The following is a 26,044-nucleotide window of genomic DNA, read 5'->3' as shown; positions in this document are numbered from 1 at the left end:
ACCTAAAGTTGAGGACTTTTCTCAGCAATTTTTAGGTGAGATTAAAAAAGAGATTAATTAGATCAATTAATTACAGATCATAATTAATTATTCTCTCCATTTTTTAAATCTCTTGACAGCACTAAATAATATATTATAATCATCACAGTTTTTGTATTTCCTATGTTGCTCATTTGGCGTTCTGCTGCACAATGTTATTTCAAAGTATGCAGTATATAATTTTAGAGGAGACAATAATGATGAAAAAATAAAAACATAGCTTTTTTAGGATGTATATTGTAACCACCTTATATCCTGGTTTTGTTTTTCTGTTCTTGTCATTTTATATATTCTGTTTTTGTTAGCTTACTTTTAGTTACATGCATTTTGCTACTGTTTAGAGCCGCTTTTTGTTAATTATTGTAAATATCACCTTTTATTAGTTTTACCTTAACAATTCTTCTAAATAAATTACAACTTTAGTTTTACCATTTTTACATCTTTGTTATTTTGTTACTTCCCCTGTCCCTAGCAGAACTGGGTCATAGCAGAAACTTATTGGGGCTTTGTACCCAATCTCTGGTTGAGGAGATGTGATAGCAGTTGCTATCATGTTTTGTAGATATTGTAAATATTGTATACCTGTAACTACTGTCATAAGTTATAAATCAATCAAATATGAGTCTAAGAGATTAAAAAATAAATAAATAAATAAAGTTTCAATCTGTCAATCGCTCCATCCTCCTCTCACTGGTGACACACATCACATCACATCACACGTAGCACATCACCCTCAGCCTTAAATTTCCAACATGGGCCAACAATATTTTGTTTGTTGCACAGGGACTTCACAGCTCTCCTATAGGTTTGTAGTGTGGGTGAGTTTATAGTAAATTTAATTTACATAATTTGGTTAAAATAATCTAAATTGATTCTAAACAAATGCCAATGGCTAGGGAAAAAACATATCAATCCATCTCTCATAGATTTACTGATTTGGTGTGATTATGAACCAGTTAAATTATTAAAACATAGGCTAGATATCGCAAAATACACATCTAACTTACAAATGCTTTTAAACATCATCATATTGAGGAAAAATGTGCAAGAAATGGCAGAATTATAAATCTTGGAGTCTTCAGCTCCTCTGAATGACGTTACAATGAGAAAGGAAAAGCTGAAAAGTTATTATGATGGACATTTCACCACTTTCACCACTTTAATAATAAATACTGGAACAACAGCCAGGATCCATACAGGAACAAGCTGCACCAGATCAGAGAACTGCTCAAGACCATTGACCAAACTGTGCAGAAGAATGAAGGGAGATTGCTACAAAAATGCAAACCTTGAAAAAGTGAATTGACAAAATAAATGAAATAAAACTGCTATAGAAAAAATCATGTATCTCTTGAAGATAAATAATTAATCCATTTGTGAAGCCCAATGAGTTTTTGGAATATAGACCAAGGTTTATTCTTGTTACAGCAGATATGCACAGATCCTAGGCCTGCCCTTGTCAGAGCCCAACAGCCTCTTTTAACCAGCAGTATGTCTACCACATCTTGCCCCATTTTCCCTGAATGCTACAAAGCACCAAGTTTATATAGCCTGAGATGACCAGAAGACATACATTTCAAAGTGAGAAGGTAATGACTCCTACTGAGGTGTGGCCAGATGTGCTTGATCTGATTTGCATCCATATTCACATGCATTTCTCACTTCCTGACAAGATTAGCAAGCAAAATGGAACAGAAGTAATTACATTAAAGGGTCTTTCTAACAAACCAAATGAGTTTTATTTACAAAACAAAATGTGTTTCTAAAAGATAAACTATTCACTATATTAATGTAATCAATCATAATCAATATTTTCCTGTGGGGGTCTGGTCTCAGGTAGAAATCACAGTAATTTCCACAAAGACAGATTGAGAGAAATCTTTCCACAATCTGAATTACTATCACAAAAACAAAACAAGAAAATCAAAGCAGCACCAGGGAAAGTCTAACTGTCAGACGAGGACATCTTCAAGAAGGTTAAAGAGAACACCTTTGATTTTTCTGGCCCATCTTATCAGGTCTGGGCACAGTGGTGCTTGGTGTCGCCGTTTTCATTGGAATGGTAGTTTTAAAAGCACACTAGGCTGGGGAAGAGTCTCAGATCAAGGCAATCTAAAGATCCCATGGTTCCAACCATAATAAATGTTCTATTCTAAAGATTATGCCATGTTTTTTCTCTTATATTTGCATATCTGATAATAATTAATAAGCAAAATTTAAAGTATAGTAAGTGTAACACATTTCTGTAAATATCAAATTCATTTGTTGCGTGGACAAACTTTGGGATTCCAGCTTGTATGTTTTTGTTGCTTTGTGCATTAGTCAGATAAATGACTTTTGTTGGAAATGAAAACAAACATCAAAGAAGTCATGAAAGTAGTTCTGCAAATCAAGGTTCTGGAGGAATTTTAGATATTGTTGTGTTTTATGCTTAAATAATAAAAATATTGTTGGAATAATATTTTTTTTGTATTATTTTTAATACACAAATGTTTGCAAGTATAGTCATATTCTTTTGTTGTATTTTATTTTATTTATTTTATTTTATTGGAATGCCCTTTGAGATGCAGGGTTACATTCATAAATAGATTCTTTAAAATGTCTTTGACAGAAATGCTTTAAAAATCCCTGTTTTGGACAAAGGTAGGCCTACAACTGGAGGATTTGGCTATCATTTTGAAAATTAGTAGCCTAAGTCCGTATTTTCCGTTATAATTGTTGACAAAAAATCTAAAACATAATTAGGATGTCACAGGAGATTACAATCACATATCACGCATACATATGATTGTTTTGCTATGTCTGATTATAGCTTCTTGGGAAGAGGAGGCGACAGAATATACAGGACCAGTACAACGTAGGCGTAGCCATGCGACGTGCTCTGACTATAACACGCCCACTTCCCGTAAAACAGAAGTGAAAGCAAAAAGAGCCCGATCTCAGAGCCAGGAGACGCCCGACGCACGACCACCTATCTGGGTACAGACACTTCCGTAAAGATTCTACAAACATGGAGGGTAAGTCCTCTGATCTATCCAAAACCGATTTATAGCTGCAGTGTTTTGTTCCTAACTTCAAGAATAGTTTACATACAGTAGCCTATCATATCTACCCACGTAGCTCGAGTCGATCCTCACTGCAAAGTTTAATTAATTGGAGTGGATTAATTAGTAGGCTAAGTAGCTGGTTCATTGCACAGAGCGTTTTTTAGGCCTGTATTTTAGCACGTTTTGCGGGCTTCTCGATGCGCTTTTTACAATCCTATCCCGTGTGGCTATAGCCTCTAGTGCACAACTGTTTTGTGTTGTTCGTACTCCCCCTAATGTTCATAATAATGACACATAATAACCTCATCTCTTATGTAATGCGCATTTACCAGAGGTGGTAGTCAAATCTTGTACTCAGTAAGAGTAACGCTACTTTCAAAATAATGTTACTAAAGAAGAAGTACAAAGTCGTGGTCCAAGAAATGACTCAGGTAAGAGTAAAATATATTTGGGATAACTTCTAGGCCTTCTCTTACCTACAACTGAAGGAGTAAGGAGTAACTGTAACATTGATTGATTTCTGATTTGAAGTTAATACATAACTACATTTTATCGAAGAAGTGGCGCAAGAAACTTTTGTCACTTGTAGACAAGAGTCACCAAAACCTTTACTCAAGTAGGAGTACTGTGACTTCAATGAAAATATTACTCAATTAGGAGTAAATGTATACTACCATAAGTGCTCTGAAAAGTAATTGAGTACTACCACTTTTGTGGCAGTAAAACCGCAGACTTCATATTTAGTGATTCAAATTGAGAAATCGTGTCTTGTGATTTTACTTTTACTAGATTATAGTGTAATATAAAGTACAGTCTTTGTATTGTTGCTTATTCCTTATTTTTATAGGTATAACATTTTCCATGTTTGGGGCTGTGCAATTTTGTACTTCAGTAAAAGTACGGTTAATTGGCTAATAATGTACTCAGTTACAAGTCGCCCATTGTTTCCGAAACTGTATTTAAGTAAAAGTTAAAAGTACGCATGAAAAATAGTCTACTTTATAATTCAATTTTAGATCAGGCTTTCAAACAAAACTTAATGCAGTCCTTTTAAAACAGAGTCTGCATATTCTCTGATCTCTGCCCTATCAGAGCAGGAGATCCACTGTGGTTGTGTGTGTTTGTGGGTACAGAAAGGAACAGAGACAGATGTGGCCTGGAAAATGTTACTAATTACAATTACTTGGCTATAATTATATACTCCTTTACAAGTACAGGTTTAAAGGTCCTATATTGCACAAAATTGACTCTTGTGAGCTTTAAGTCATGTTATAATGATGTTACCTCATCACAAACATACCTGGAGTTGTGTTTTGTTTCTTTCATTCATGTTTAACACACAAACCCTGCGTGTTTGTGCTTAGCTCTTCTTTCAAACAGAAAACTCTCTGTTCCTTCCACCTTGTGATGTCATGTGGCAATACAAGAAGTACTCCACTGTGTTTTTAAACCCCATACCCCCTCATTGGAATCATTTAGATGATTTCAGCCCTGGAATTGCCAATCTCGTTTAAGATAAAGTTAAAAGGTATATGTTAACCTGAAACTACCACTTCACGACATCACAAGATGGAACAGAGCATTTTGAACTTTGGAGATATAGACAGATTAATAATAAATATTACTCAGACATGTGTGAATGAAACAAAATACAACTCCAGGTATGTTTTTGAGAAGATAACGACATTATAACATGATTTAAAGCTCACAAGAGTCAATTTTGTGCAATATGGGAGACACGGCCTACATTAAACTAAAATCAGTTTGTTTTTCTGGTAGTCCTAATACACATTTTTAATATCTATTTTTTAGACTCAAATACTCGAAGAATTGTCCTGATTGGCAAAAGTGGCAGTGGAAAAAGCAGCCTGGCCAACACCATTTTCGGAGCTCAAACTTTCGACGTGAACCACAGCAGTGACTCTAGATCTAAATTCTCCCAGGCCCAAACTAGAACTGTGAACGGACTGAAGTTGACATTGATTGACACCCCTGGTATTTTCAACACCGACCGCTCCAGTGACGAAATTCAGTGTGAGATATTTAGCTGTTTGATCCAATGCTCGCCCGGACCCCACGCCTTTATTTTCGTACTTTTGGTGGAGAAGTTTACAGAGCAAGAACAAGCCATCGTCGATCAAATTCAGACGCATTTCGGTGATGAGGTTTTCAAATACACCACGGTAGTCTTCACTCACGGAGACCAGCTGCCCGAAACGATGAAAATTGGTGAGTTCGTGGCTCAGAGCAAAGGGCTGAGCGAATTGGTCCGGAAATGTGGTAAACGCTGCCATGTGATTGACAACAAGTACTGGAAAAACACCAAGCAAAATGAATATCGAAGCAACACGTTTCAAAGGAGAGAGATCCTCAGTTCAATCGATATGACGTGTCAACAAAACAACAATGGCTTCTTCATTAATTCGAAGTTACAGCAAGTGGAAGCCGATATTCGAAAAGAGCAAGAACGTATTCGCAAGTTGAGAGGCAATTTCTGCGGAGGAGAGCAGAGATGAAGCAAAGCAAATAGTCCTTCAAAAATTCATACAAACACAGCAACGAACGCGCTATCTGAAATATATATTAATTGGTGCTGGTTTTTCCGTTGTCTCGTATATTCTGATGGCTCAAATGGTAAGTTTTTTCAGAGGGGGTAAAGTGATGTCAGGGTCAGGCCCAGGTGCAAATGAGGCGCTGGTTCCTTCAGTGGTGGAGGTGGTACAGGAAGTAGTGACACCGATAAAAACTACTTTAGATTACATCATAGAAACCATAGAAGCAGTGCTCAAAAGTAGCATGTGGTCTAACTCCAACAAGACGCAGCCCATGTAAGACAGACAAGAGTTATCGTGATCAAAAATACAACTTAAAATTATTTAAAGGACCCATATTTTTCTGTGTACTGATATATGTTACCAAAAGCATACCCAGAGTTGTATTTTGTTTCATTCACACAGGTTTAACACACAAACCCTGTATATTTATGATGTCATGTGGTAATATAATAAGAGCTCCACTGTGTTTTTAAACTCCAGACTCCTTTACTTGAATCATCTGGATGATTTCAGGCCTGGAATTGCCAATCTCTACTGAGCTAAAGGTAAAAGGAGCTATTAACTTGAAAACTACCACTACATGACATCACAAGGTGGAACACAGCATCTTGAGCTCTGGAGATGTAGACAGACTAAATAATAAAGAGTTACTCAAACACATGTGAATGAAACAAAACACAACTCCAGGTATGTTTTTGAGGAGGTAAAAGCATTATAACATGTCTTAAACATCACAAGAGTCGATCTGTAGCTCTTCAAACAAATAAAATACAAAAAAAAAAAACAGCTAATCTTGTAGTTTAGACCTCTACAAACGTGTTCTGCAATGCACAAGAGTCATCTGTTAATTCACCAGTTCATATTTCAGTCTTATGTCATTGTTATTGCTTCCCAAAAAAGTATATAAATTACAAATGGAATCACAGTGTCATTTTTATCAAACCGACTGAGGGGATAAAACACCACATTGTAAAGAGATTCATTATGGTTTGTAAAATTCAGTTTTATTCTGTCTGTGTAATTGATATGTCTCAGATAAGTTGTCAATGTGATTATTTGATGTTCCATTAATCATTTAAGGTTTTTCAGTATGTTTTTTTTTTTTTTTTTTTTTTTTTAACCTGATCACAAAAAAAAAACAACAGTGATTTTATTTCCTCTGAATAAAATAAATGAATAAATGACCAAATAAAAGAACCAGTGAACTTTGCATGTGTTCTATGATTAATGTCTCACAAAAAACATTGGTGAAAATTAGCATGGGGGATCTGTCACCATAGAGACTTAATTGCTTTGCCTGTAATGTTTCTTAGTGTGGCATTAAACCTGTCTTGCATTTATTCAAATTTATGTTTTTTATTGCATGTGGTGCACCTAAGAAGCTTTATTACTTGATATAGCCTTCAGTTTAAAGGTGTAATGGGAAAATACCACTATTGCTACTACGTGCAGTTATTCACAGTTTTCATTGTGTGTTTTAAATCCTGTTTTAAAGAGAGCTGCTCTCCTCATATTAGGGAGTAACTGTCCTTGCGTATCCTTTGGGGCATCATAACCCAGCACAGATGTTTCCTTTTCTTTTGGTAATACTTGCTTAGATACTCCTATATATATGTTTTGTGAGTCTGACGCTGGTTCAGACAGAGTTACAACCCTGCATTGAACCGACTTGTCCTCTGCCTCTCTTTGCAAAGATATTAAATAAACTTTTATTTTTTTGCTTCAACGGATGTCTATTATTTAAAAAGAACATTTTCCACAACAAAGGGCCCTTATTATTGTATTTTCTGATGTATGTTATAATGTGTTGTTTCCTCATCACAAATATACCTGGAGTTTTGTGTGTGTGTGTGTGTGTGCGCGCGTGTATTTATTTATTTATTTTTTTAAATCTATACAGAAACAAAAGGTCAAATGTAGCTGTTAACTTGAGAACTACCTCTTTCACAAGCTGGAACTGAGTATTTTGGAGGTGTAGACAGACTGACAATAAAGGATTTACTCAACCATGTGTGAATGAAACAAAACACAACTCCAGATATAATTTGAAAAGGTAACAACATTCTAACATGGCTTAAAGCTCACAAGAGTGTGTAATATAGGGCCGGTAATGCCATACTGTGGAATTCAAATAGTTTTTTACCTTATATAATGGGGAAAACAACATTGAGACAACATTGGCATGGCACATTCAGTTCTATTTCACATGCACATAAATAAAGCTATACCAGAAAATCCGGTTTGAAGGGTAATTTTTCTTGTTAGACCAGTTTTCAAACGTTAACAAGACAACAGAGTATTTTAGAGCGACCTTATATTTCAGACTGTAGCTTATTTGGTTGTCTCATGGTTACTCAGACAAAGCAGTTGAAAAACAAACAAACAAACAAAAAAACAAACTTAAATTAACTTGAATCTTTTAGCAAACGTAACCGCAGCGTGCAGGAGGTGAAGAGAAAGAAAGAAAGAGAGAAAGAGAGAGAGAGAGTCATGGACGGTGAGTTTTCTTTCTTTTTTTTTCACTTTTTGCATATAAGATTCTTGTTTTTACTGTTACATTTATTTTACGTAGATTACATTCATCACATTACATGAATTAGCCTAATATGTCAACACTGTAAACAACACGCGAACGTAATCTTGCTGGCTTTTTTTACTTTCGATTTCTGCGTGGAGAGGATATAATAAAAAACAAACAAACAAACAAACAAATAAATAAATAAATAAATATACATGTAAAGTATACTCAAGAGTAACGTTACTTCAACATAATGAAAAATCAAATATATTTTTTACTTTTACTTGAGTCATTTCTTGGATCGCTGTTTTGTAGTTCTACTTGAGTTATTATTATTTTTTAAAGAACGTTACTCTTGGGTAAATTTTTTTTGGCTCCTCTGCACATCACTGGCAATTGCTAACTGCGAAACATTAATTTACAACTTTTTTCTCGTGAAAAATAGAACGTCTCCCGCATTCTGTCTAACTTATGAAAAGTGATGTTTATTTACAGTGGAGTATCAGGAAAATGGTTTGAATAATCAAATCTGGTTGAATAATCAAAATGGTTTGAATAATCAAATCTGAACTAGGTGTGGCTGGAATGAAATCCAACTGGAGCACCCAGAATGCATAGTGAAAAAAAATGCATAAGTTATACAAGATCTAATGAAGGCTGATCACATTACACACAAGCAGTTCGACCTACAGTAGTTGACTTCAGGCACACAGACATGTCATGAATGTAGCAGGTAAAAGGACAAACCTGCAGAGGTATATTCGAATAATATTTGTACCTGTGACATGTGAACGCAAGTAAAACAGGTCTAAAGGTGCGTTGTGTAACTTTTCTGGTGGAGGGTCAGACAAATGCTTTTCTGAGATGTTATTGCTTTGTCTGGAATGTTTCACAGTATGACATTAACCTTTCTATCTTCATGGAGACCAAACCAGACCAAGTTCCAGGGCAGATGGGTGTTTTTCTAAATATCTTTGAGCTATAAAACCACCTGTAATAGAGTAAATGTAAGGTAGAGCTGTATAATTATAATTATTGCATTTATACAGTTCCTTTCAACACCCCCAAAGCACTTTATAGAGCATTAGTCATTCACTTCACACTCACTGGTGGTAAGTTACTGATGTTACTTCTGTTAGTCTGTCCCAGCTGCCCTGGGGCAGACTAACAGAAGTGAGGCTGCCAATCTGCGCTATCAACCCCTCTGACCATCACCAACACTTACACACATACACTCCACTTTCATAGTAGGCAATGTGGGTGAAGTGTCTTGCCTAAGGATACAACAACAGTTTTTTGCTGAGATCTGATGAGATCAAGCTTTGACCTGGTTTTGCAGAAGACGTGGTTTAATGTCATACAGTGGAACATTCCAATTAGAACAGAGACATAGCCATAGAAATAAGCACGGACGGACCCCCAACCAAAAAGTTACATAGTGCACCTTTAAATTGAATTCATCTTGTTTTTTTTTTCTAGCGCAAACTTCCACTCGGATTGTGGTGCTTGGGAAAACTGGCAGTGGGAAGAGTAGTAGCCTGGCCAACACCATTCTGGGAGAAAAGCTTTTCCACATCGGCCACGCTGCAGTTTCAGACCAGAACTTCTGTCGTGCAGAATCCAGGATCATCAACGGAAAACCAGTGACTTTGATTGACACTCCAGGCTTCTTCGACACCTGCTCTTCCGAAGATCTATTTAAAAGAGAATTAGTCCGATGCTTCACGCAGACTGCGCCAGGACCCCACGCTTTTCTAATCGTGCTCAAAGTAGAGAGGTACACCACCCAGGAGCAGGAGCTGATCAGCAAAATCACCCAATATTTTTCAAAGGAGGCGTTTAAATTTGCCATAGTTGTATTCACGCACGGCGATCAGCTGGAGCCAGACCAAACCATTGAAGATTTTGTCCAACCGAATCTGGCGCTAAGAAATTTGGTTGAAAAATGTGGAGGAAGATGCCACGTAGTTGATAACAAACACTGGAACAACCCTGGTCAAGATAAGATGAGAAGTAACTGCTTTCAGGTTGCAAACATACTTAGTACAGTTGAGAGCGTTGTTAAAGAGAATAAAAATGGCTACTACACAAACAATTTATTTCAAAAAGTAATGCAAGAGGTAGAGAGAGAGGAGGAAAGGATCAGGCAAACTGCATCAAACAGCGAAATGTCCCCAATTGAAATCAGATCACGAGCCAGAACTAGCATCGCCAATGTGCTGATGATCAAATTAGCAGGAGTAGCAACAGGGGCACTAATAGGGGCCTTCTTGGGGCTAGTGGATATGGTGAGGACCACTCTGGAGAACCTGGATAGTAGTGCTGGTTCATCTGGGATTTCAAGGGATATAGTGGTGTCTACGGTCCAGGGAGGAGTACTGCAAGGGGGAATGGCGGGCTATCAGGCAGCCCGTGGAGCAACCAGCGTGAATGAAGCAGTGCAGCAGACTTTTGAAGAACTCACTAGAAATATCAGGCAGTAAGAGCAGGGTTAATGTTCGTTAGTAGGGTTCGGAAAGATGGAACGTATAGCTCTGGTTTTGACAGTTTATTTTTTATTTGTTTTTGTTTTTTTAACATTAGAAGGTGGCAAATCAGTTTTTAAAGTTACTGAAACATGTTAAAGGTCCAATATTATGTGAAATTTACTCTTGTGAGCTTTAAGCCATATTAAAATGTTGTCACCTCATCAAAAACATACCTGAAGTTGTATTTGGCTTCATTCACACATGTTTGAGTAACCCTTTATTATTTGTCTGTCTACATCTCCAAAGCTCAAAATGCTCTGCTCCACCTTGTGATGTCATCTAGCAGTAGTTTTCACATTAACAGCTACCTTTTATATGCAAGACTGGTGTGTTAAATATAAAACAAAACACAGCTCCAGGTATGTTTTTGATGAGGAAACGACATTACACAATATGGGCCCTTTAACTAACCTTAAAACATGATTCTTTTTTTTACCTGTTTCAAGTACTTTCTGTAGCCTTCCTCAGAGGGAGTGTTCACCTAATCACACACAGAATGGACTCTTGGAGAAGGCATGCAAAACTAAGCAGCCTACAAGACATGTTCCTACACCATCTGTCACTTATGAGGAACGCTACAAGAAGTAATGTAGATGACCTGTTTCTCTTTATCTTCAAATTCTAAATCATTGTGTTTTGTTGTTATTAAATTATAATTAAACTTACTTGGGATATGTCTCAGTGTGTCTCAGAACTGGATCTGCATGTTTTTGAATGGAAAACCTGGAACATTTTGAATAAGGAAAAAGCTGTTATTGCCATTGGCCTCACAAAATCAGCAAGATCAACATGCACATAGTATTAAGGTTTTCAAACATATTGAAAATAAGATATTAAGCCATACTAAAATAATAACTAAATAATTTCCCTTGTGGATCAATAAAGTTTGTCATTCCCATGCACAGACTTCATGTTTTACACATATGCAATGACTTTTATATGCAAACTATAGTGGGAGGACACCGTGGTTTAGACTTAGTGCCTCTTCGTTGGTGCTCTGGCCAGCCGGGCCTCTTGGCACATTGCACAGTTCAACCAGGGCTGTTATCTGGCTAACAAGTCATGACTTCATCCCTATCAGTAGTTCTTGTCCCATTGAGTTAGTTTGCTATTAGATAGATTGGTATATCATGCATTTGTCTTGACATATATCTATGAGTCTCACAGCTGTGATCAGAGTCCTTATCCTCAAATGACCTTGGTACAATAATTAACTATAGAAATGATTATAACAGCTAAGCTTAATTATTTATCCTAACATAACACTGAATTGCATAGACGCTGACAAAAGTCCAGACTGGAAGATGGTGAGTTTGCATGTTCTCACTATGTCTGGGTGGGCTCTTTAGGTGGGCATTCTGGTTTCCCCTATCAACCCAAAACATGCCCAATTGCACACTAGCCCAAGATCTGGAGACTGCTAACAAGTTGCCCCANCTTTTACTAGATTATAGTGTAATATAAAGTACAGTCTTTGTATTGTTGCTTATTCCTTATTTCCTTATAGGTATTAACATTTTCCATGTTTGGGGCTGTGCAATTTTGTACTTCAGTAAAAGTACGGTTAATTGGCTAATAATGTACTCAGTTACAAGTCGCCCATTGTTTCCGAAACTGTATTTAAGTAAAAGTTAAAAGTACGCATGAAAAATAGTCTACTTTATAATTCAATTTTAGATCAGGCTTTTCAAAGAAAACTTAATGCAGTCCTTTTAAAACAGAGTCTGCATATTCTCTGATCTCTGCCCTATCAGAGCAGGAGATCCACTGTGGTTGTGTGTGTTTGTGGGTACAGAAAGGAACAGAGACAGATGTGGCCTGGAAAATGTTACTAATTACAATTACTTTGGCTATAATTATACTCCTTTACAAGTACAGGTTTTAAAGGTCCTATATTGCACAAAATTGACTCTTGTGAGCTTTAAGTCATGTTATAATGATGTTACCTCATCACAAACATACCTGGAGTTGTGTTTGTTTCTTTCATTCATGTTTAACACACAAACCCTGCGTGTTTGTGCTTAGCTCTTCTTTCAAACAGAAAACTCTCTGTTCCTTCCACCTTGTGATGTCATGTGGCAATACAAGAAGTACTCCCACTGTGTTTTTAAACCCCATACCCCCTCATTGGAATCATTTAGATGATTTCAGCCCTGGAATTGCCAATCTCGTTTAAGATAAAGTTAAAAGGTATATGTTAACCTGAAACTACCACTTCACGACATCACAAGATGGAACAGAGCATTTTGAACTTTGGAGATATAGACAGATTAATAATAAATATTACTCAGACATGTGTGAATGAAACAAAATACAACTCCAGGTATGTTTTTGAGAAGATAACGACATTATAACATGATTTAAAGCTCACAAGAGTCAATTTTGTGCAATATGGGAGACACGGCCTACATTAAACTAAAATCAGTTTGTTTTCTGGTAGTCCTAATACACATTTTTAATATCTATTTTTTAGACTCAAATACTCGAAGAATTGTCCTGATTGGCAAAAGTGGCAGTGGAAAAAGCAGCCTGGCCAACACCATTTTTCGGAGCTCAAACTTTCGACGTGAACCACAGCAGTGACTCTAGATCTAAATTCTCCCAGGCCCAAACTAGAACTGTGAACGGACTGAAGTTGACATTGATTGACACCCCTGGTATTTTCAACACCGACCGCTCCAGTGACGAAATTCAGTGTGAGATATTTAGCTGTTTGATCCAATGCTCGCCCGGACCCCACGCCTTTATTTTCGTACTTTTGGTGGAGAAGTTTACAGAGCAAGAACAAGCCATCGTCGATCAAATTCAGACGCATTTCGGTGATGAGGTTTTCAAATACACCACGGTAGTCTTCACTCACGGAGACCAGCTGCCCGAAACGATGAAAATTGATGAGTTCGTGGCTCAGAGCAAAGGGCTGAGCGAATTGGTCCGGAAATGTGGTAAACGCTGCCATGTGATTGACAACAAGTACTGGAAAAACACCAAGCAAAATGAATATCGAAGCAACACGTTTCAAAGGAGAGAGATCCTCAGTTCAATCGATATGACGTGTCAACAAAACAACAATGGCTTCTTCATTAATTCGAAGTTACAGCAAGTGGAAGCTGATATTCGAAAAGAGCAAGAACGTATTCGCAAGTTGAGAGGCATTTCTGCAGAGGAGAGCAGAGATGAAGCAAAGCAAATAGTCCTTCAAAAATTCATACAAACACAGCAACGAAAGCGCTATCTGAAATATATATTAATTGGTGCTGGTTTTTCCGTTGTCTCGTATATTCTGATGGCTCAAATGGTAAGTTTTTTCAGAGGGGGTAAAGTGATGTCAGGGTCAGGCCCAGGTGCAAATGAGGCGCTGGTTCCTTCAGTGGTGGAGGTGGTACAGGAAGTAGTGACACCGATAAAAACTACTTTAGATTACATCATAGAAACCATAGAAGCAGTGTTCAAAAGTAGCATGTGGTCTAACTCCAACAAGACGCAGCCCATGTAAGACAGACAAGAGTTATCGTGATCAAAAATACAACTTAAAATTATTTAAAGGACCCATATTTTTCTGTGTACTGATATATGTTACCAAAAGCATACCCAGAGTTGTATTTTGTTTCATTCACACAGGTTTAACACACAAACCCTGTATATTTATGATGTCATGTGGTAATATAATAAGAGCTCCACTGTGTTTTTAAACTCCAGACTCCTTTACTTGAATCATCTGGATGATTTCAGGCCTGGAATTGCCAATCTCTACTGAGCTAAAGGTAAAAGGAGCTATTAACTTGAAAACTACCACTACATGACATCACAAGGTGGAACACAGCATCTTGAGCTCTGGAGATGTAGACAGACTAAATAATAAAGAGTTACTCAAACACATGTGAATGAAACAAAACACAACTCCAGGTATGTTTTTGAGGAGGTAAAAGCATTATAACATGTCTTAAACATCACAAGAGTCGATCTGTAGCTCTTCAAACAAAAAAACAAAACAAAAAAAACAGCTAATCTTGTAGTTTAGACCTCTACAAACGTGTTCTGCAATGCACAAGAGTCGTCTATTAATTCACCAGTTCATATTTCAGTCTTATGTCATTGTTATTGCTTCCAAAAAAAGTATATAAATTACAAATGGAATCACAGTGTCATTTTTAACAAACCGACTGAGGGGATAAAACAACACATTGTAAAGAGATTCATTATGGTTTTGTAAAATTCAGTTTTATTCTGTCTGTGTAATTGATATGTCTCAGATAAGTTGTCAATGTGATTATTTGATGTACCATTAATCATTTAAGGTTTTTCAGTATGTTTTTTTTTTTTTTTTTTTTTTTTAACCTGATCACAAAAAACAACAGTGATTTTATTTCCTCTGAATAAAATAAATGAATAAATGACCAAATAAAAGAACCAGTGAACTTTGCATGTGTTCTATGATTAATGTCTCACAAAAAACATTGGTGAAAATTAGCATGGGGGATCTGTCACCATAGAGACTTAATTGCTTTGCCTGTAATGTTTCTTAGTGTGGCATTAAACCTGTCTTGCATTTATTCAAATTTATGTTTTTTATTGCATGTGGTGCACCTAAGAAGCTTTATTACTTGATATAGCCTTCAGTTTAAAGGTGTAATGGGAAAATACCACTATTGCTACTACGTGCAGTTATTCACAGTTTTCATTGTGTGTTTTAAATCCTGTTTTAAAGAGAGCTGCTCTCCTCATATTAGGGAGTAACTGTCCTTGCGTATCCTTTGGGGCATCATAACCCAGCACAGATGTTTCCTTTTCTTTTTGGTAATACTTGCTTAGATACTCCTATATATGTTTTGTGAGTCTGACGCTGGTTCAGACAGAGTTACAACCCTGCATTGAACCGACTTGTCCTCTGCCTCTCTTTTGCAAAGATATTAAATAAACTTTTATTTTTATGCTTCAACGGATGTCTATTATTTAAAAAGAACATTTTCCACAACAAAGGGCCCTTATTATTGTATTTTCTGATGTATGTTATAGTGTTGTTTCCTCATCACAAATATACCTGGAGTTTTGTGTGTGTGTGCGCGCGTGTATTTATTTATTTATTTTTTTAAAATCTCTACAGAAACAAAAGGTCAAATGTAGCTGTTAACTTGAGAACTACCTCTTTCACAAGCTGGAACTGAGTATTTTGGAGGTGTAGACAGACTGACAATAAAGGATTTACTCAACCATGTGTGAATGAAACAAAACACAACTCCAGATATAATTTGAAAAGGTAACAACATTCTAACATGGCTTAAAGCTCACAAGAGTAATAAGAGTGTGTAATATAGGGCCGGTAATGCCATACTGTGGAATTCAAATAGTTTTATACCTTATATAATGGGGAAAACAACATTGAGACAACATTGGCATGGCACATTCAGTTCTATTTCACATGCACATAAATAAAGCTATACCAGAAAATTGAAGGGTAATTTTTCTTGTTAGACCGGTTTCAAACGTTAATAACAAGACAACAGAGTATTTTAGAGTGACCTTATTTCAGACTATAGCTTATTTGGTTGTCTCATGGTTACTCAGACAAAGCAGTTGAAAAACAAACAAACAAACAAAAAAACAAACTTAAATTAACTTGAATCTTTTAGCAAACGTAACCGCAGCGTGCAGGAGGTGAAGAGAAAGAAAGAAAGAGAGAGAAGAGAGAGAGTCATGGACGGTGAGTTTTCTTTCTTTTTTTTCACTTTTTGCATATAAGATTCTTGTTTTTACTGTTACATTTATTTTACGTAGATTACATTCATCACATTACATGAATTAGCCTAATATGTCAACACTGTAAACAACACGCGAACGTAATCTTGCTGGCTTTTTTTACTTTCGATTTCAAGTTTTTACTAGACTGCGTGGAGAGGATATAATAATAAAAAAAATAAAAAAAAAACAACCAAACAAACAAATAAATAAATAAATAAATAAATACATGTAAAGTATACTCAAGAGTAACGTTACTTCAACATAATGAAAAATCAAATATATTTTTAACTTTTACTTGAGTCATTTCTTGGATCGCTGTTTTGTAGTTCTACTTGAGTATTATTATTTTTTAAAGAACGTTACTCTTGGGTAAATTTTTTTTGGCTCCTCTGCACATCACTGGCAATTGCTAACTGCGAAACATTAATTTACAACTTTTTTCTCGTGAAAAATAGAACGCCTCCCGCATTCTGTCTAACTTGCGAAAAGTGATGTTTATTTACAGTGGAGTATCAGGAAAATGTTTGAATAATCAAATCTGGTTGAATAATCAAAATGGTTTGAATAATCAAATCTGAACTAGGTGTGGCTGGAATGAAATCCAACTGGAGCACCCAGAATGCATAGTGAAAAAAAAAAAATCCATAAGTTATACAAGATCTAATGATCTTGTATAACTGCTTGTGCACATTATACACAAGCAGTTCGACCTACAGTAGTTGACTTCAGGCACACAGACATGTCATGAATGTAGCAGGTAAAAGGACAAACCTGCAGAGGTATATTCAGAATAATATTTGTACCTGTGACATGTGGACGCAAGTAAAACAGGTCTAAAGGTGCGCTGTGTAACTTTTCTGGTGGAGGGTCAGACAAATACTTTTCTGAGATGTTATTGCTTTGTCTTGAATGTTTCACAGTATGACATTAACCTTTTTATCTTCATGGAGACCAAACCAGACCAAGTTCCAGGGCAGATGGGTGTTTTTCTAAATATCTTTGAGCTATAAAACCACCTGTAATAGAGTAAATGTAAGGTAGAGCTGTTTAATTATAATTATTGCATTTATATAGTTCCTTTCAACACCCCCAAAGCACTTTATAGAGCATTAGTCATTCACTTCACACTCACTGGTGGTAAGTTACTGATGTTACTTCTGTTAGTCTGTCCCAGCTGCCCTGGGGCAGACTAACAGAAGTGAGGCTGCCAATCTGCGCTATCAACCCCTCTGACCATCACCAACACTTACACACATACACTCCACTTTCATAGTAGGCAATGTGGGTAAAGTGTCTTGCCTAAGGATACAACAACAGTTTTTTGCTGAGATCTGATGAGATCAATTGAACTGGAAGTAAAATGCAATTGTTGGTGTCCTAGAGGTTTGGTGAAGAGCAGTGTGCAGGTAAAATGAGCCACCGTTCAGCTTCCCACTCCATTTTGAGCTATGTTATGTTATTATATTGTGAATAATGAGGCACATGTGCATGTATGAATAGCTATGTAAGAAAACGAAACAAACACCTATGTCATATTTTTTAAGCTCTGAATTTGAAATCAATGAAAAAATGCATCAGAGAGATTTGGGGGAAATGTAAAGTTACTTTTATAAAGACAACATTAATCTGGAATCTTAAGGTGTCTACTTTCTGTTGTACAGGCTACTCATACTGATACAGCAAGGATTCAAGTTCAAGTACCAAAATAATGTAATTTTCTGTATTTTTCCCAACAGCAGCAGACAGGAGGATTGTGCTTCTGGGTAAGACCGGAGCTGGCAAGAGCAGCCTGGCCAACACTATACTTGAAGATGGTAGTTTGTTTAAAGTCTGTCACTCCTCCACATCTGGAACAGTGGTCTGTCAGTCTGAGATCAAAACAGTGCATGGAAGAAATGTGCAGCTAATCGATACTCCTGGACTTTTTGATACCGATTCAAATGCCCCTGATTTTAAAAAAGGAGATCCTTAATTGCATGATTGAGTGTGCAGAAGGAGTCCACGCCTTTCTGCTGGTGCTCAAAGTGGAGAGGTTCACCAAACAGGAGCTGTCTGTGGCTGAAGTTATCAGTAAAAACTTCTCAGAAGAGGCTCTCAAATACACCACCCTGGTCTTCACTCAAGGTGATCAGCTGGAAGAGGGGGTCACTATAATGGAATGGGCCATAGATAATGAAGCCCTGAGCACCCTGGTTCTGAAATGTGGAGGTCGCTGTCATGTGTTTGATAATAAATACTGGAACAACAGCAGTGATCTATACAGGAACAACCAGTACCAGGTCAGAGAGCTGCTCAAGACCATTGACCAAACTGTGCAAAAGAATGGAGGAAGATGCTACACCAATGAGAACCTTGAAAAAATGAAAGAAAAACTACAACAAGAGAAAATGATAATAAAATCAGCACCACAGAACGCCAGCCTGTCTGAGCAGCAGGTCGAGGAAATGGCCAGAGAAAACACCTTTTCATTTTTCTGGCCCTTAATGGTTGGTGGGGTGGGAGCACTCCTGGGAATTGTGGGATTTCTTAAGTTGCGCTAGGAAAGAAATTTATGTTTGGGTAAAAGAAAAAAGAAAAAAAAAAAAAAAATTGAGTATTGCTCAGAATTGTCTTTCAGATCATCATCATAGCTGTGTCTCCAAGACACAGAGAATAGTTTCTTCTCTTTTTCACTGTTCATTTGAAATGGTGTCACATTGTTTGGGATTTATGGTGTGAATGGTGTGGCCTATTTGACAGATCATTTTATACAATTTTAATAAATTGCTTTGTATAGGACTTTGACTTGGTTTTGGATATGTTAGTGCACAGAAAATATTTGATTCAGTTGTTACTTCTACAGCAACAAACAAATAAAGTCTGAGTGATTGAGGACACATGTTTCCCATTTTAATGTAATTATTGTTTCATGTAGATAAACAGGTCAACATACGGGTGAATGCATTTTTAGCACATCACCCTCAGCCTTAAATTTCCAGCATGGGTCAACAATATTTTGTTTGCTGCACAGGGACTTCACAGCTCTCCTATAGGTTTGTAGTGTGGGTGAGTTTGTGGTAAATTTAATTTACATAAGTTGGTTAAAATAATCTAAACAATTGCCAATGGCTAGGAAAAAACATACCAATCCATCTCTCATAGATTTACCGATTTGGTGCAATTATGAACCAGTTCAATTATTATAATATAGGCTATATAATGATCGTGTGATGACACCATCTAATTTACAAATGCTTTTAAAGAACATTACATTGAGGAAAAAAGTTATTATGATGATCGACATTTCATGACTTTGTAAAAATACACTGTTGTATTTTCCATTTTGAGAAAAATAGTGGAAGAGCAGATTGGGAGAAATTTTAAGTCAGATCTAGGACCATTTATTAAAGACATGGGCATTTAGCAATTCTCACTATATTAGAATGTTTACATAAAGGTGTAGTCTTACAATCAGCCAGCAGGTGACTCCAGTGCTGCATAGAAAATAAGATCATACGTGTAAATAGGTTGTATGAGAACCATAATTGATTTGAAATTAAATAGTCTAACACTTAAAACCAAAGCAGAAGAATGGAATCAGATGCTACACCAACAGACTGCTGAGAGGTGGTGGAGGTGAGACGTCTCCTACAGTCCTCTTCACAAAGAATCACATTACTATGCTTAATTTACTCCTCATTACCCCAGACTCTAAACTAGCTATAAAGGCACCTCTAGGGGAAGATATTACATTTCTTGAACCTCAGGACTTCACAAACTTTAATGACCAGGAAGAGACCTCAACTTGAACAATGAGAGAAAATTTACTGTGCAGTTTTAATGTTATTATGTATATGTGATCAGGAATAATACCTCCAAAGATGTAATTGGTATTGATTGGTAAGATGTAAGATGCCATCATGCTATAAGTAAGTTTTAGTTGTAAAGAAAATACATACAATATTTTCCCAAATTTGTCTTAAATTTAAACTCTGGAAATCGGTATTAATCAGTGTCAAAATTTTGTTTATTTCAAAGTATCAACAATCATCATTTACAGCTTAATTAGCCTACAGCTTAGTGAGTGTAGATGAGTTTCTGATGTGTTTTTGTTTGGAGCAAAGGGTTTGATTAGCAACAGAGAAGGCAGCAGAGAAGGCCCTATCCCCCAAGGTCTTATTTTTAGTCCTGGTGGGGGAAGAGGGTGGCATCAGTTGATCGGAGGGCACGGGTGGGGGTGTGGAGGTGGAGGAGCTCAGAGAGGTAGTCGGGGGCCAGGTTAAGGAGCTACTTGCACACAATGGTGAGGAGCATGAATTGGATGAGGGATGAGGAACCAGTAGAGATCTCTGAGGACAGGGGTGATGTGTTCATACCGGCTTGTAAAAGCCTGATCCCGTCAGATCTCAGAACCTAAGGAAGGCCGGGCCTGATTAGTACTTGGATGGGAGACCGCTGGGAAAATCAGGTGCCATAGTCGGGCACAAGTGGGAATAACTGTCATTGTGTCCTTAGGCAAGACACTTCACCCACATTGTTTAGTATGAAAGTGGTGTGTGCGTGAGTGATGGTGGCAGCCACGCTTCTGTCAGTCTGCCCCAGGACAGCTGTGGCTATCATAGTAGCTTACCATCACCAGGTATAGAGTGAATTAATAATGCTGAATAATGCTCTGTAAAGCATCTTTGTGACAAAAATGTCTATGAAAAGTGTTACATAAATAAAGACTTGCTTACTTCACAGGAGGAGGTGCAGGTGAGGAGGCAGGCAGCAGAATTTTGAATGTACTGGAGTCTACTGAGGAGTTTGGAGGGTATAGAGCAAGCAATTGCAGTAGTCAAGGCAGGAGGTGATAAATGTGTAGCATAGAGCATAAAAAATGGTTGAGAGTTTCTGCAGTTGGTGTGTAGCGAGATGGGAGGAGGCAAGTATGTTAGACACAGTTCTTGCAAACATTAAGGGGTAATGAAGTGCAAGCTATATTTATCCAATGCAAAATTCTCACTATGTATTATCTTCTCTCTATCAGTATTAGATATGCCTGTATTGTCATTGCACAGCCTACACAATGACATTTTAAATACAATGGGTATTAGCAGAAATGATCTATGTTGGAAATGTCAAAATGCTACAGGTACATTGATACCTGCTTTATGGGACTGTCTTTTGTTTTTGTTTTTATCCAAAATGTATCCTAAAGTGTTCTGCAGGGCTGGTTACCTTCTTTAGTCACTCAGATTGTGTCTTCTGGGGGACAGGTGCCTTATCTGAAAAGATAAAAAACAAACAAACAAACAAGCATCAAAATACAGACATTTTATGATCTGTAATAATAATGAGAAGTGTGCCCTGGTAAACATAAAACATAAGATTTCAAACTGCTCTTGTATCAAAGAAGGATTTACTGAGACAATAAAAGGAGATCATCTTTTACACGGAGTACATTGAAAAAAATAAGAGCTACAATATCCTCTGCAGTTTGAGTAAATAAAATATTTTCTTTATGTGCTGCACTGTGTTAACCTTGCATAGCCAGATGGATACTCACGATATCTGTGAGAAACTCATGAGAATCCATCTTGGCCCCCCTGGCATGATAGGTTCTGACAGGTGGTGGGCAACCAATCACTGCAGTTTGTGTGTAAGTCTAGAGGTGAAGTGCCCAAACAAACCAAAACAAACATGACGACGCCAATAGACTTCAGCCTATGCTGGATTCAGTACGGACTATTTTGTGTGTAGGGGGAAGTGTTTGGTGCATTCTTGAACAGGGAAGACACTTCGACCAATCAGATTTAAGTAATTGCCATGAGGTTCAGCATTTTCTGATCACTTTCAGGGAGAGCCATCCAAGACTGATCATGTGCAGAACTCAGTTTAGATTGACACATATATCTGTATATATCAATTAGACTTGAGGTGGGTTAGCACTGTGTAGCACTGTAAATATTCAGTTAGATGTTTAAATAGATTTTTGTTGTGTTGCATTATGTGCTAGAAGTCTAATTATAGCACTAGACCATCAACTTTAACAAATCATTATAATCAATAAATAGCAGTGTGAAATGAATATCTTGGTTCAAATTGTGTTTCATTGTTCAGCTCACTTTGATCACCATCAAAAAGTGTTGTGACTGGCAACGTCACAACAAAATCATCCTCCAGTCACACATTGGAAAAACACAAATATCATGCAAAGGAAACTAGTTCTGAGAACGAATATATTGTCAGATTAAATCTGTCAAAGAAGATTTTTACTTAACGGTAATTCATGAAAACAACTGATGAAGAATTTAAAGAGAGTTGTTCTTGTTAAATGTGATGGATGTGTTGTGAATAAGATCCATGTGAATAATGTTTTCAATGTACCAGATTGTATTGTATAATGTATAAGGAATATTTTGCAACTTTTACACTGATGTTTGTTTTAATAAAATGTTTTCACAAAACCTGCTACAGACATTACATATTCATTCTTTACCATTATTTTTAAGAATTAATAATTATTGGCTATAATGACAAAACCTAAATACACATAAGACACACACACCACACAAAGAACAGGAAGGCGTGTCTGTTTGGTACCAATCTGTATCACTGGTGTGTGTGCCTTTAAAAGTCTTGTGCGATATAAAAGAAAAAGTAAAAAGTACACATTGTCATTCATGCCACAGACACAGAAAAGACCAAAAGTGCTCTACATAAAATGGAGGGTGACTTTAAAAAGTATTTCAATCTGCTTTCTGATTTATCCATGCTTCATGAATTGGGACAGAACAAGTCCTCTCTCAAACACTGGAATTTGTTTATAGTGTTGACATACCCAAATCTAAAGGAAATGTATAGATGTTTTTTTTTTTGTTGTTTTTTTTTTTTTCAAAGAACTGATTGGTTGGTTCACTATATGGTTCTTATTACTTACTCAAAAACTTTACAAAAATTATTCTGCCTGCCCTCCTTCAACGAGGAGAGTTATTATACATCTATGGGGTATTAATTGTTACTATATAACATAGATCACAATTTTACCTTTTATTGTTTTCACAGTGCTATAAACCACTGCATGTTTTTGATAAGGAATCAAAATTTAAAGCTCAAAAAAGTCTTCTGTTAGGCCATTGCACAGATGGAACAATAACAACAGTAAGAAACAGGCTGTGGGCTGATGGTGCAGATTGGCCACTGCCAATCTGTCCGAAAAAGCAATCTGGAAAATCAATATATAAGAAAATGCATTGTTATTATGGCAGTTGTGAGAAAGAATGTATTGTTGACTTTTAAAAAAAGCTTTAATAAATTAAATAAATATGTAAATATTTTCCCCTTTTTTAGAAACAAGGAGGATTGTGCTTTTGGGAAAAACTGGATTTGGAAAAAGCAGCCTGGGCAATACAATTTTGGGAGAAAATAAATTTAAGGTTAACTTTTCTTCCAAATCTGGGACAAAATCCTGTGAGGATATAACCAAAAATAATGAAATAATATTGATTGATACACCAGGTTTATTTGACACAGACCCAGAAAGCAGTGATCTGAGCCCTGAGCTCCTCAACTGTATAGAGCTGTGTGCCCCTGGACCTCACGCTTTTTTGCTGGTGTTCAAAGTGGAGGTGTACACCAAACAGGAGCAGGCTGTGGTGGATCTCATGCTCAAGTACTTCTCTGAGGAGGCACTCAAATACACCACACTGGTCTTCACTCATGGTGATCAGCTGGAAGAGGGGGTTACAATAAAGGAATGGGTCGAAGACAATAAAGCCCTGAGCACCCTGGTTCAGAAATGTGGAGGTCGCTGTCATGTGTTTGATAATAAATACTGGAACAACAGCCAAGATATGTACAGGAACAACCAGCACCAGGTCAAAGAGCTGCTCAAGACCATCGAGCAAACTGTGCAAAAGAACGGAGGAACATACTACACCAATGAGGCGCTGAAAAAGGTTGAAGGTGAAAAAAGTTTCCTGATCAAACTGGCAGGTGTTTCCATAGGCATCCTGTTAGGAGCTTTACTGGGCATACCTGGCAAGAAGATTTTCTTTCAAAGATGAAATTGTTCTAGAACAAAAAATATCACAAATGAGATTGTAAAAACATATTAATTCCACAAATCTCACCCTCTCCATGAAGCACTGACTAGTAAACAAGCTTTCCACATATATTTAATCATCAATATTTTTTGTATATGTTGCTCATTTGGTACTCTGCTGCACAATATTATTTCAAAGTATGCAGTATAATTTTAGACAATAATGATGAAAAAATAAGAATTAAACACATAACCTTTTTAGGATGTGTAATGTAACCACCTTGTATCCTGGCTATTATTATAGGCTGATTGTATATGATCTAACCTGTTTATACTTTCCTTTATTTTTATTAATTGAACGGATATTTGTTGTTCTGAAATATTTAATTATATATAATTATATAAGTATAATTTTTAATGACAAAAGTTGACAAAATTAAACTGTATTTCACAAATATATATCATATTCAGCTTAAAAAAATCTCTGAATGAAAATTAATGGTGACAAATAAAAAATATATAATTTGTCAAAGTTTAATTTATTGTCATTATTTGTCTGAAAGGATCATTATGCAATAACGCAAAATGGCACAAAGTTGTGAGAGAGAGAGAAAGAGAGAAGGTGAAAGAAAGAAAGAGAGATGGCAACTCAATAAATGAAAATTATATGTGTAGTTTTCAGTCAGCCAGCAGAAGATGACTATTGTTATTCCATTTGACTATGGGAGTCTTAATCACTCCTTAAAACAAATGAAGCTGCGTTACACTGCAAAAAGAGCTTAGCAGTGTGTAACAGAACAGGCTATAAGAGAGTATAAAAGTGAAGTGAAAATTGACTGCATGTGCTGGTGTTTTAGTAGTGACTTTTCAGATCAGAGTCATTTTAGGTTTAAACTAACTGGATTTCAGCATTGAAACCCAAATAAGAGACTCATGTGAGGCTAATTCTGCTTTTGGATTGGAAAATGATCTTGAGAACCAAAATTCCAAATCATAACGTATCTGAGTAACAAAGCTACCATGGCAACCACTGATGTTTTAACAACAAACAAAAAATACAGTCTTATCAACTTTTCTAGTCAACATCTGAAGTAGCGCAGGTTTAACACAAAAAAGAACAAACAAAAGAGTGAAAGTCATATAAATACTGTTCTTAAGGTGCCACCATGGCCAAATGTAGTGTAACTATATTAAATAGACAACTGCCTTCTTGGATTTACATACTTTCAAAGAATTTCTCAGGGATGATAGCAAAGTGAGAAAATTTCTTCTCTTTTAAAGGTGTTTTGTGTAACTTTTCTGGTGAAGAGTCTGCCACCTGCTCGTCTCCATGGAGATATTAATTTTGCCTTGATTATTCCACAGTATGGAAATGATCAGAATCACACCTGTAATCACACCTGTAACTGAACAGAAATAACATCTCCACAGAGGCAAGTGGGTGGACCCTCCACCTTAGAAGATACATAGTTCACCTTTAATGTTCATATTTATGATGATTTTTTATTTATAGTAATTTGTTTTGTATTGTGATTTTTAATGTCTTTGTCATTTTTGTAATAAATATAAAAAATACATTAGCTTTGCCCTGGTATTACCAAATTTATATTTGTGAA

The 26,044-nt window shown here is 36.5% G+C and overlaps 2 protein-coding genes and 3 pseudogenes across 2 annotated transcripts; all 5 read left to right on the top strand.

Annotated features, from left to right (window-relative positions):
- The first annotated feature begins 2,899 nt into the window (after positions 1-2,899).
- LOC110158305 (GTPase IMAP family member 7-like) lies at positions 2,900-6,981 on the top strand. The gene is made up of 2 exons (XM_020922760.2): positions 2,900-3,056; positions 4,899-6,981. The coding sequence occupies exons 1-2, from the start codon at positions 3,050-3,052 to the stop codon at positions 5,600-5,602; spliced, it is 711 nt and encodes a 236-aa protein (XP_020778419.2). The 5' UTR covers positions 2,900-3,049; the 3' UTR covers positions 5,603-6,981.
- Positions 6,982-8,131: 1,150 nt separating this feature from the next.
- LOC129409697 (GTPase IMAP family member 7-like) lies at positions 8,132-11,365 on the top strand. The gene is made up of 2 exons (XM_055156196.1): positions 8,132-8,138; positions 9,639-11,365. The coding sequence occupies exons 1-2, from the start codon at positions 8,132-8,134 to the stop codon at positions 10,640-10,642; spliced, it is 1,011 nt and encodes a 336-aa protein (XP_055012171.1). The 3' UTR covers positions 10,643-11,365.
- Positions 10,679-15,237, top strand: LOC129409696 (GTPase IMAP family member 7-like; annotated as a pseudogene).
- A 1,141-nt stretch (positions 15,238-16,378) lies between these two features.
- Positions 16,379-24,450, top strand: LOC110175829 (GTPase IMAP family member 8-like; annotated as a pseudogene).
- On the top strand, positions 20,765-20,882 carry LOC129409920 (5S ribosomal RNA; annotated as a pseudogene).
- Positions 24,451-26,044: the final 1,594 nt, after the last annotated feature.

This window comes from Boleophthalmus pectinirostris, unplaced genomic scaffold (assembly GCF_026225935.1).
Source record: "Boleophthalmus pectinirostris isolate CB_2022bp ecotype Guang Dong unplaced genomic scaffold, ASM2622593v1 HiC_scaffold_20, whole genome shotgun sequence".
NCBI lineage: Eukaryota > Metazoa > Chordata > Actinopteri > Gobiiformes > Gobiidae > Boleophthalmus > Boleophthalmus pectinirostris.
This window is presented reverse-complemented; position numbering and strand designations above follow the sequence as displayed.